At 41.2% G+C, this 13086-nt stretch overlaps 1 protein-coding gene across 3 annotated transcripts in view; it reads right to left on the minus strand.

The window, feature by feature from the left end:
- cacna2d2a (calcium channel, voltage-dependent, alpha 2/delta subunit 2a) overlaps positions 1–13086 on the minus strand; it is a 567930-nt gene that overhangs the window by 87277 nt on the left and 467567 nt on the right. For all 3 annotated transcript variants that reach the window (XM_062049868.1, XM_062049860.1, XM_062049852.1), the window contains one exon: positions 470–520. In XM_062049868.1, the coding sequence (XP_061905852.1) occupies positions 470–520 (51 nt within the window). The remainder of the gene's footprint in view (positions 1–469; positions 521–13086) is intronic.

Raw genomic sequence — 13086 nt, forward strand, 5'->3', positions numbered from 1 at the left:
ACAAGGACAGATAATGAAAGAAAAGAAAGATGAAAGGCTGGAAAGGGAAGAAAGGAAATAACACTATCTACGCTCTATATATATCAATGTTATATTTGTTTTATATCTCTATATATCAATGTTATATTTGTCCTCTGGCACAAAGTGTGTGTGGTTCACTTGTTAGAGGAGCTTCGAGGCTCCACATGCAAAGGTCTGCAAATAATCATGTTTTGAATTGCATAAAACTAGTTATAATGATAGACAGATCACAGAAGGATATGCAGACATATTTAAATAACTTGTTATTAATACTTTATAACAGGTTAATTATTACATAATTATTACAAGTGGCCTCACATGTTTTCATGTCATAATACCCAATTAATAAATCATATAAAAGTGCTCAGCAATAAATGTGCTGAGCCGTAAGGCTTGGTCTGACCAACAGATGGCACTAGCGTCCTTCCTGCACATTGGAGACACTCACACGTCCACGATGATGACCATGTCCTTTGGCGAGGACGCACCTTGAATGTACCTGTGACAAAAAACACAGAATGAGAAAAAAAGTTTATTTAATGTTTGACAGCAACTTCTTGGGAAAAGAACCAAAGTTACAAAAAGCTGAGGCTGTCATAAAGTAAGTAAACACAACTCAACTCACTTAAGTCACACAATAGTCAAAAGTCTTACAACAATAATATGCTTTTTTATATGCAGCCCCTTGCTGTTATTTAGATACTTATCTTTACTACATTAATACTAATAACTACTACTGATAATAACTAATGCAATTCTTACAGTATATGAAGCACTTTCCTGTTATATAGATAAATAATAAATGATAAATTGGTTATACTTGTATAGCGCTTTTCTACCTTCAAGGTACTCAAAGCGCTTTGGCAGTATTTCCACATTCACCCATTCACACACAGATTCACACACTGTTGGAGGGAGCTGCCATGCAAGGCGCTAACCAGCACCCAATCAGGAGCAAGGGTGAAGTGTTTTGCCCAAGGAAACAACGGACGTGACTAGGATGGTAGAAGGTGGGGTTTGAACCCCAGTAACCAGTAACCCTCCGATTGCTGGCACGGCCACTCTACCAACTTCGCCACGCCGTCACTTCTCTTACATTACTACTAAATTACATGATCCATTATTACTAGTATCCAATACAAGTCTTAACACCTTAATGACCTGCAATGTTTTGTTTTAATGTTTTGTCGGTAACACTTTAGTATGGGGAAAATAAAAACCATTAATTAGTTAATTATTAACATAGGGTCAGGGTCAGGGTCAGGGTTAGGGTTAGGCTTAGGGAAGACTCTTAGTTAAAGACTTACTGGTTGTATAATAAGGCCATGCAGAATAAGGCATTAATAAGTACTTAATAATGACTAATTAACAGCCAATATTTTAGTAATTTGCATGTTAATAAGCAACTAATTAATGGTGTCATAGGGTGAGAAGCTCTGCCATCCGGGGGGAGCTTAGAGTAAAGCCGCTGCTCCTCCACATCGAGAGGAGCCAGATGAGGTGGTTCAGGCATTTGGTCAGGATGCCACCCGAACGCCTCCCTAGGGAGGTGTTTAGGTCACTAGGAAGACCCAGGACACGTTGGGAAGACTATGTCTCCCGGCTGGCCTGGGAACGCCTTGGGATCCTCCGGGAAGAGCTGGACGAAGTGGCTGGGGAGAGGAAAGTCTGGGCTTCCCTACTTAGGCTGCTGCCCCCGCGACCCGACCTCGGATAAGCGGAAGAAGATGGATGGATGGATGGATGTTCCCCGTACTAAGGTGTTATCGTTTTGTCATCACTCACTGACTACTGGATACTTTGATCAGCTGACCAACTCATCATTATGCTGCAAACAGTTACACTATTACGATGATTTTGGTTTTTATTCCGACGGACTATTGTTGTTAAGATGACAACGATAAACTTTTCAATCTGGCCCACCGGACATTCCCAAATAATTTTTGTAGATCTTTAAGATGGAAACTGTAGCTGCCATTATGATGTGCAGCGATGTTTTCAAATTACCGTAAGTATTGAACTATACAAAGTATTTCAATGGTTGGAATCTGTGCTTTTGCATGATATACAGTCGTTGCTGGGTATTGTGGCCACATTTTTGCTTCATCTGACATCACATGGACAAAGATAAGACCTTCTGGAGGAAAGTTCTGCAGGTCAGATGAAACAAAAATTGAGCTGTTCGGTCACAATACCCAGCAATATGTTTGGAGGAGAATAGGTGAGGCCTTTAATCCCAGGAACACCAAACCTACCGTCAAGCATGGTGGTGGTAGTATTATGCTCTGGGCCTGATTTGCTGCCAATGGAACTGGTGCTTTACAGAGAGTAAATGGGACAATGAAAAAGGATTACCTCCAAATTCTTCAGGACAACCTAAAATCATCAGCCTGTAGGTTGGGTCTTGGGCACAGTTGGGTGTTCCAACAGGACAATGACCCCAATGAAAGGAATGGCTAAATCAGGCTAGAATGAAGGTTTTACAATGGCCTTCCTAAAGTCCTGACTTAAACGTGTGGACAGTGCTGAAGAAACAAAGTCCACGTCAGAAAACTTTAGCTGAACTGCACCAAGTTTGTCAAGAGTGGTCAAAAATTCCACCAGAAGCTTTCCAGAAGCTTGTGGATGGCTACCAAAAGCGCCTAATTGCGGTGAAACGTGCCAAGGGACATGTAACCAAATATTAACATTGCTGTATGTATACTTTTGACCCAGCAGATTTGGACACATTTTCAGTAGACCCATAATAAATTCATAAAAGAACTAAACTTCATGAATATTTTTTGTGACCAACAAGTATGTGCTCCAATCACTCTATCACAAAAAAATAAGAGTTGTACAAATTATTGGAAACTCAAGACAGCCATGACATTATGTTCTTTACAAGTGTATGTAAACTTTTGACCACGACTGTACTAGTTACTATGGTAATCTAAGTCACAGCAGCTCAGACGAGGCACCAAGCAGTGTGGGTGGAGAGCATTTCCACAGAGTGTCATCCTGAAATGCGGGTGTCAGGGACAGACGCGGAAGGAGATTTTTATAACAAAGTTCTAAAGCTTAGTAATATATCAGATATATCAGGTGTATTTTTTTTTACCCTTCGCGTTCATATTTCACTGTGTTTGTTGCATTTCGCTTGATTGTAAAATATGTCGATCGAGAGGGGGTGTGACGTTCATATGTTGTCAATAGTCAGTGTTAATATTGTAAATCCCACATTCTTTATTTTCATGTACATTCTGGGTGTCTCATTCAGTAAAAAAAAAAAAAAAAATACCATTCCGCGTAAGGCGGTCTCTCATAACGTTTTTAGCATTCAATCAGACATTATTGGGAGGTTTTGTATATGATATACCGTCCCACAGACACATTTTTTTCTCTAAATTTGGCCCCTGAGTCAAAATAATTGCCCAAGCCTGCATTAAATGATTGACTCATTGATATTCTGAAGCTGGTTGTCCTGTCGAGTTCTCTTAGAACATTATACATTATACATGACATGGTGTCAAAAGACAACTGGAAAAATGGCACAATTCAAACCGCGGCCGAAACTGAGACTGAAGGGGAATCTTGCGGAGAACCGGAGAACGTGGCTACAACGCTATGAACTTTTCGCTGTTGCCAGTGGAGTAGCAGAAAAGTCAGAAAGGGTGCAGTGTGCGACTTTCCTGCATGTGGCGGGAAAAGAAGCAATAAAAGTGAGTAACTCGTTTGTCTTTGCGGATTCTGAGAGGAACAGGATTGCAGCATTGAAACAGAAATTCAGAAAATACTGTGAATCCCGGAAGAACACGCCGTACATAAGGCAAATGTTTTTCACCCGTGCACAAGGTCCTTCAGAAACGATAGATGCCTATGTCACAGATCTAAAATAAAAAGCGAAAGACCGTGAATTTCACTAATACGTGACAGAATTGTCTGGGGTATGTGACGATCAAGTAAGAGCCAGATTGCTCAGGGAGGCTGATCTCACGTTGTAAAAAACACTCAATGTGTGCCGTGCCAGTGAAATAACGTTCACCCAGATGAGAGCGTTACATGTTGAAGTTGAGGTGCGCAAAGTGAGCACTGCACGGGCATACAAAAAAGGAGCTAGGAGCACAAAAGAAAGCTCAATGAACAGTGAAAAGAAAGTTGACTGTGACCGATGTGGCTACAAGCGTGAGCAGAGAAAGTACCCAGCATATGGACAAACATGCAGGAAATGTGATAAGAAAAATCATTTTGCAAAAATGTGTTGTGCAAACATCCATCCATCCATCCATTTTCTATCGCTTGTCCCTTTCGGGGTTGCGGGGGTTGCTGGAGCCTATCTCAGCTGCATTCGGGCAGAAGGCGGGGTACACCCTGGACAGTCGCCACCTCATCACAGGGCCAACACAGATAGACAGACAACATTCACACTCTCATTCATTCACTAGGACCAATTTAGTGTTGCCAATCAATCTATCCCCAGGTGCATGTCTTTGGATGTGGGAGGAAGCTGGAGTACCTGGAGGGAACCCATGCAGTCACGGGGAGAACATACAAACTCCACACAAAAAGATCCTGAGCGCAGGATTGAACCCAGGACCTTAGTATTGTGAGGCACATACACTAACCAGTCAACCCAAAAATAAGAAAATGCACCTTGTGGAACAGCAGGACGGCGACGATGACAGTGATGCAGAGGAAATGTTCATTGTAACTATTGAAATGAGAAGCATTAATGCAATTGAAAACGCAAAACGTGACCAAGACAGATGGTCTGAAGAGCAGCTAATAAACAAGAAGAGTCAAGTTTCGAATTGACACTGAAGCTGACTGTAATGTCATGTCGGCCAAAACGTTTCACTTGCTGAATATCACCGGCTAAGCTGCATGCATCCAGCTGCAAGTTAGTGGCATATTCAGGCCACCTGATGGAGCCCTTGGGCAAAACTTTAGTCACTTGCCTGTACAAAGTTCAAAAACACAAGATAGACTTTGAAATAATAGAGAAGGATGCCCCAGCGATCCTAGGAAGAAAAACAAGCACTGCTTTGAAAATGGTGAAGAGGATGTATAAGAGATAGAGAAAGAAAACAAAATGCAGAAAGACTATGAACTTCTCTTCTCTGGACTTGGCTGCTTACCAGGTGAGCACAGCATAAAACTAGACCCTGAAATAAGGCCCGTGATACATGCACCTAGGAGGATCCCAATTGCTCTGAGGGACAGAGTGATAGAACAGCTTCACAAAATCAAGCAGTCAGATGTGCTCACAAGGCAATCTGAGCCTACACAGTGGGTAAACAGCATGGTGACAGTAGTCACTCCAAAGAAGATCAGGATTTGTATGGATCCTAAGGATCTGAACACAGCTACAAGAAGAGAGCACTATCCATTCCTCACAGTGGAGGAAGTTGTGTCACGCATGCCAAATGCAAAATACTTCTCTGTATTGGACGCAAACCAGGTATTTTACCAAATACAACTAGATGAAAAAAGCTCCAAGCTGTGCACGTTTAAAAGACCCATTGGAAGATATCGGTTCAAGAGGCTTCCTTTTGGCATCTAATTGGCGAGTGAGGTGTTCTAGAGAGCTGTCGTTCAGATGATCGAGGGGTTAGATGGTGTGGTGAGACACTATAGAGCAACACGGTCAGAGACTAATAAAACTGCTGCAGAGAGCAGACGAGAATGGACTGAGATTCAATAAAAGCAAGTGCAAGTTCAGGATGACAGAAGTGAAGTACATAGGCCATACACTGAGTGCAGATGGGCTAAAGCCTGATGATGAGAAGATAAGAGCCATTGTACAAATACCCCCGCCTGCTGACAAACAAGCATTACTGAGGTTCATGGGAATGATTCAATATCTGGCGAAATTAATTCCTAATCTGTCTGATGTCTCTGCACCTCTAAGGTAGCCTTTGCAGGGAGAAACAGAATGGCACTGGGAGGAGCCTCAACAGCAGAGCTTTGGAAAAGCTGAAGCAGCTGATCACCGTGGCGCCCACTTTGAAATATTATGACGTCAACAAGGCTGTGACGCTGTCCGTGGATGCCAGCTCTGAGGGCATCAGGGCTGTGCTGCTACAGGATGAACGACCTGTGGCATACGGATCAAGGGCGTTCACAGAATGTCAGCGCAGGTACGCTCAAATCGAAAAAGAGCTGTTGGACATAGTGTACGGGTGTGAGAAATTCCATTAATATGTCTATGGCAGAGAGGTCCAGGTCGAGAGTCACCACAAACGAAACAAAAGCATTTTCAAGAAGCCATTGCATCAGGCTCCTATGAGGCTTCAAAAAATGCTGCTGCGACTTCAAAAATACAACATTGCAGTGACATACAAGCCGGGAAAGGAGCTTCACATTGCTGATGCATTGAGCCGTGCATATCTACGTGAGCAGAAAGAGGATCTGTTGAAAGAGGAACTGCAAGTGAACTGGATCACACTGCAGTTGCCTATATCAGAGGAAAAGCTGGACATGTTCAGAAATGCAACTGCACGAGACCCAGTACTGCAGGAGCTAAAGAGCATGACGATGCGGGGGTGGCCAAGAGACAGGTCTGCTGTGTCTGAGAGCATACAACCGTTTTGGACATTCAGACAGGAGATCAGTTTTGCTTCTGTTCTACTATTTAAATCAGAGAAACTCATTGTACCACAGCAACTGATATCACAAATACTGGACAAGAGCCACAAGTCACACTTGGGCATGGTCAAACGCAAAGAAAGGGATGAACATGGGAGAAAGTTGGATCCGACATGTTTCACAGCGATGGCTCTGAATATTTGCTATGTGTTGACTACTTCTCAAAGTATCCAGAGAGAATGAGGCTAACCGATACCACCAGTAACGGTGTAATTACTGCCATGAAGTCCTTATATGTCAGGCACGGCATACCAGATATTTTGGTCAGTGATAATGCTCCTCAGTATGCCAGTGCAGAGTTCAAGAGCTTTACAGAAAACTGGGAGTTCAGTCATTTCACCTCAAGTCCACACTATGCTCAGTTCAAATGGACAGGCGGAAAAAGCTGTGCAGACAGTGAAACGATTGCTCAAAAAATCTGGTGACCCTTACATGGCACTTCTGGAGTACAGAAATACACCACTGGAAGGTGTGGGCCTGTCGCCTGCCCAGATGCTGATGGGGCGTCGCTTGAAGACCAAGTTGCCAGCATCCACCTCACTACTCACCCCTGAAAGTGCACTCAGAGTTCACAACAAGCTGAAAGAAAAGCAAGCTAAACAGAAAAGCTACTATGATCGTCATGCGGAACATCTACCTGAGCTGCATGCTGGAGAGAATGTGAGGATGCAGTCTGGAAACACATGGAAGCCAGCTGTGGTTCTAAGGGAACACGAACAACACCGTTCTATGTGGTGCGTACACCTGAAAGCAGGAGGTTCAGGAGGAACAGGAGACATTTCAGGGAGACTGCTGAGAGAGAGTTTCCATCTGCTGCAGCTGAGCGAGATGTGGATGTAGATATGAACTGTGACAACGAAAGGTTTACTGATCAGGACAATTCACGTGCACAGACCTCAGCACAGGCTCCACTGTCACACAGCAACCATACTACACTAGATCAGGAAGACTGGTCAAGACTGCACCACGATTTAGAGAGTAGGGACACAAAATGTGGACTCTAAGTTATATGCACTTGATTTAATGTTTACTGCATGACGTTGTGGTAACTAATTTATTTTTGTTGTTTTCTATTAAGGCAGTAGTTTTACTTATTTGAGAGTTATGATGCATACGGTGCATTGATTTACTCTATATTGCTGCCATGTTTTAGATATTTGGTTTATTTGAAATTGCTAAAAAAAAACAAAAAAAGTGTTTTTGTCATTTATTGAAAAAGAAAGACAATTGTTTTGTTTATTATTGAAAAAAAAAATAAGACTGTTTTGTCAATTGTAATAGAAAAAACAACTTATGAAGGGAGATCAGTCAAAGCAACAAGATGACCTGACCGAGTTAAGTTGAGTCAACCAATTTTTTTTTTTTTTACAGTGTACTATCACTGTTTAAATTCTCCTGATCTATTGATGACTTATCATCTGTCATCTAACTGCAATATTTTCAGTTATAAATTTTTTTCTCATTGCTTTAACGTTATCCTTCATTCAAAGCTTCATCGAAAATGTGGTTATGTGTGCATAATGACAATAAAAACTCTTTAGCTGTCTTGAATAAAGTTGGACCAGCTAGAACATTTGTGACGTCATATCATAGCATCAGACTCCGCTGCACTCACACAAGGCCAATGGTGTCGTACCCTGGGCCCACTTCATACCTAAAGCATGGCACGTTTGGCGAGTGTAAGTACGGGAAGCACAGTGCACTTCCCCTCCTTTTGGTAAGAGGGGGACAGGACTCCGGGCGCCTGCACGGTGCGTGCAAAATGACTGTCAAGTGATCGCCTCTCGTAGGAAGTTGCAATTGACACCAATCTCTCCCCGCCATCACCTCTTCTCTATCCCTTGACTTGCACACCTGTACCAACTATGCTGAACTGGGATTTTATTTGGTTTAGTTTGCGTGCATTGTTTTTACATTGTATTTGCACTACAGCATCACAATCTACACTATCTTATTTATTACATCTATTTATAATCTATTCCTATTAACATATGTTATTCATAGTTTACTCTATTTATATCCTATTCTATTTAAATTATTAAGTACATATTGTTCTTTTCTTACTCTTTGGGCTAAATCTGGGACCTCGAGTACTAAATGTTATGCCATCTCATGAGTCTCATGTCTGCTGCTATGACAACAAAGTTCCTTGAATCCTTGAATAATAACAAACATTAATGACACGTAGGTTGAGCTACACTGCGGGATGCACAGGTAAAATGTAGTTAAGTGTAATAAAATGTAGGAAAGTCAATTAACATGTAGTAAAATGTAGTAATGTGCAATAACATATAGTGAAGTGTATTAAAGTGCAAGTAAAATGGAGTAAAGTATAGTAAAATGTAGTAAAGTGTAGTAAAATGTAGTAAAGTGCAGGTCAAGTGTAGGTACAATGTAGTAATGTGTAGTAAAGTACAAGTAAAGTGTAGTAGTGTGTGGTAAAGTACAGGTAAAGGGTAGTACCATTTAATAAAGTGCATGTAAATTATAGGAAAATGTAGTTATGTGTAGTAAAGTATAGGTAAAGTGTAGTAAAATGTAGTAAAGTGCATGTAAAATGTCAAAGTGCAGTATTGTGTTGTAAAGTGCAGGTAAAGTGTAGCAGGGTGTAGTAAAGTGCAGATAAAGTGTAGTAGTGTAGTAAAATGTAGTGAAGTGCAGGTAAAACGTAGTAACGTGTAGTAATATGTAGTAAAGTGCTTGTAAAATGTCATAAAGTGCAGTATTGTGTAGTAAAGTGCAGGTAAAGTGTAGCAGGGTGTAGTGTACTGCAGGTAAACTGTAGTAGTGCAGTAAAATGTAGTGAAGTGCAGGAAAAACATAGTAATATGTAGTAAAGTGCAGGTAAAGTGTAACAGGGTGTAGTGAAGTGTAGTATAGTGCAGGTAAACTAGTAGTGTAGTAAAATGTAGTGAAGTGCAGGAAAAACGTAGTAATATGTAGTAAAGTGCATGTAAAATGTCATAAAGTGCAGTAATGTGTAGTAAAGTGCAGGTAAAGTGTAGTAAAGTGTAATGTGTACTAAAGTGTAGTAAAGTTAAAATTTGCAGACTTCACTTAGCTCATCTCTGGTGGCTAAAAACAGTTTTTGTGTTGAGCAGCAGTAAATTGGGCCCTGATAGGAACGTGGCGAGGAGGCCTGCAGTTAGCCGCAGACTCAGGCAGTGTAATCATCAGGGTTCTCTTTCTGCTGATTATCAGTGTGGAGCCAAGCCAGACGCCCGCAGGCCAGCTGAGGCTCGTTTCTCACGCTCGGCCAAGCTGATACGGACGCAGAAACCCCCGATGGGCCTCTCAGCCGCCCCCTGCCAACCTCTCAGGACTGGGTTGCTGGCAAGCGCCACTCCAACCTGCAGCCAGGCCCCCTTTTACCCGTGTCCCTCAGCCCGCTGTCTGGCTCCTCTCAGCTGAAAGGTGCCCTGGAAATTCCCAGATGGAAGTCTGCATCAGCACTGAGGTCCATTAAGGAGCATGTCCACAGTGAAGATGGGCTAAATGCAAGTGTGTGTGTGTGTGTCTAGGATGGAGGAAGAATCCAATTATTTCCAATAATAAAAAAACTCCACATCAAAGGTAGAACTGGCGCGGCTCTCCATGACTCGCGTGGCGTAGGAAATCAGGCCTGGAACCACGAGGCACATCAGCATGCATGACTTTTATCAATTTAATTACTCAAATCTTCATTTGAGCGAGAGGAGAGAGTCGATCGCCGACTTCTTTCAGCGGCTGCGGTCTGTAAAAGAACAACAACGGGCGGAAGGGCCACGCGGTCAGAACATGACCCGGCGTCTACAGCGCTCCAAGACATTCAGCGAAGGGAGGCGGCCCATCTGGAGATGGGAGGGGGGGGTCAATTGGTGGGAACTAATGCCTGCAGAGCAACTGCAAGATTTTATTAACTTCTGCACTCAGTTAATCTCTCGTTGAGCAATATGGAGCTTTAACGGAAAGTTCATTTTAAAGTTAATTACAACACACATTTTTTTTTTTGCTAAGTCTTGTCGGGTCATTGTTACCTGCACCAAACACAAACAGCTGGCTTGATTTCATTACATTTTCCACATGCAATTATATGCAGTATTGTTTTTTTCAGGTGACAATATTGTATTGAAGATGCGACTTTGTTTGAATTGTGTAGATCAGGGGTGTCAAAAGTACGGCCCGCGGGCAGAACAGGTTTTATCCGGCCCGCAGGATGAGTACAAAAATTAGCCGAAATTTTTTAATGAAAGAAACTGCTGTTCTAAATGTGTCCACTAGATGTCGCAATATCAATTCTTTGTATCTTTGTAGATTATGCTACCTATGTAAAATAAAATAAACCACATGATGTTAGTGCACCAGTCGAGGAAAATGAGCAAACATTAATAACATCCTGTAATTTGATTTTGATATTCTTTTTTTATCTTGATAGATTGAAAATTAACATCAATGAGTTGACTGATGAACATGATCACATAATTTATTCAGAAAGTATAAATAACAACAAATAAAGATAGAATACTATTAACCGCAACATGGATGTGTAAAAAAAAACCAACAACATTATGATTTGTACATTTTCAGAATGTGCTTGTTCCATTTTTAAACTCAGAAAACAATCTGAAGTTGTCTTTATTTTTAAGTTATCATGCCGGGATTTTACCAGTCCGGCCCACTTGGGAGTAGATTTTTCTCCATGCGGCCCCCGATCCAAAATGAGTTTGACACTCCTGGTGTAGATGGAGAGTATTTTTGATTTGTTGTGTTCGAATGAAATGACATTTAAATGACATTTCTAATGATAGTAAAATAATACCAGTACTAATAATAACATGCACTTGTAATGCGCCCTTATTTATTTGCTATTCATCTGATTGCGTATGGAACTTTTATAATTAATTTTACAAATGCTTTATGAATGCAAACGTCAATGTTGTAACTCGGGATGTCTCAATCCATACATGTAGTATGTCTGTCATAAGGTAAGTGTTTCTCATATCTACCTTTGTTCTGAGTGATATTACTTAATCAAAAATTCCACACTACAAAATAACAAAAGTATGTAGTATGATTCAAAGTGATTAAGATTAAGATCGGTAAAGGCCAATACTGAAGACTCCAATATCGATATCATATCAATAGCATGTCTTACAAAGCATTTTATGCACACTGCATATTGTTGCAATGTTACTTCTTTTAAGCATGAATTTCGTCGGTTTTATGGTATACAACAAGACCATTTTCCATCTTTTTGCAGTTAGCTCTGGAGAGAGCTGCCACATGGCCTGAGAGTATATTGTGCACAAGTAGCGAATGCGTTTTTCTATCTAAGCAGGTTGATACGTTAGTGCTGAAGTCAAAGCTAAAGATCTTCTATTGCGGTATAGGAGCAAAGAAACGCTGCCGCTCTGACTCATGGCTCCAGATGTGCTGTTTCTGCATGGATTCCAGTCAGTAATTACCTCGCAGCTCCAGCCCACAGACACTATTCTTTCCCTGTCATTACCCAGAGTCCTGTGTGCCAAGGCCAGGTGACAAGCAGATGGACCTGGCTGGTACTGACTGAACTGAGCCTCTTGGACCCACAACGGAGACCCCGGACTGTTGAACAACTTAAGCTGTACATCAAGCAAGAATGGGAAATAATTTCTCCTAAAAAGCTTCAAAAATTGGTCTCCTCAGTTCCCAAACGTTTACTGAGTGTTGTTAAAAGGAAAGGCCATGTAACACAGTGGTACAAATGCCCCTGTGCCAACTTTTTTGCAATGTGTTTGTCATGTCTGTGTTGATCATGTTTTTGTTTGGCCATGTGCTGTTTTGTTTTCTGGACACTTTCTTAGTTCCTGGTTGTTCACTCCCTTGTTTTGTTTCCATAGCAACCCATTAGTTTTCACCTGTCATGTCACGCACCTGTTTCACGTTTTGAGTCACGCACCTGTTTTCACTAATCATGTCACTGTTATTTAAAGCCTGTCTTTTTCTGTTGGTCGGCCTGGCGACATTCTCTCTGTTTACCTCTGCGCACTTCATGCCTTGTCAAGTAAATTTTTTCTATTCATGCCACAGTTAGTGACTTTTGTTCATGTCCTTAGTTTTTTGCCCATGTGCAAGTTTTTGTTTCATAGTGAAGTTTGTACCTCAGCCTTGTGCGCGCCTTTAGTTTGTTCTTTTTGTTATAGTAAAAAATAAATATGTCCTTACCTTGCTGCCATTAAATTCTAAGTTAATGATTATTTGCAAAGAAGAAATACGTTTCTCAGTTCGAACATTAAATATCTTGTCTTTGCAGTCTATTCAATTGAAAATAAGTTGAAAAGGATTTGCAAATCATTGTATTTTGTTTTTATTTACAAATTAAACAACATGCCAACTTCACTGGTTTTGGGTTTTGTATCATAACAAGAACGAATGCGGAACAATACAATATAAAATACTATTCATCTGGTTTTAAACAGA

The sequence above is a fragment of the Entelurus aequoreus genome, linkage group LG01 (genome assembly GCF_033978785.1).
Source record: "Entelurus aequoreus isolate RoL-2023_Sb linkage group LG01, RoL_Eaeq_v1.1, whole genome shotgun sequence".
NCBI classification, from domain to species: Eukaryota; Metazoa; Chordata; class Actinopteri; order Syngnathiformes; family Syngnathidae; genus Entelurus; species Entelurus aequoreus.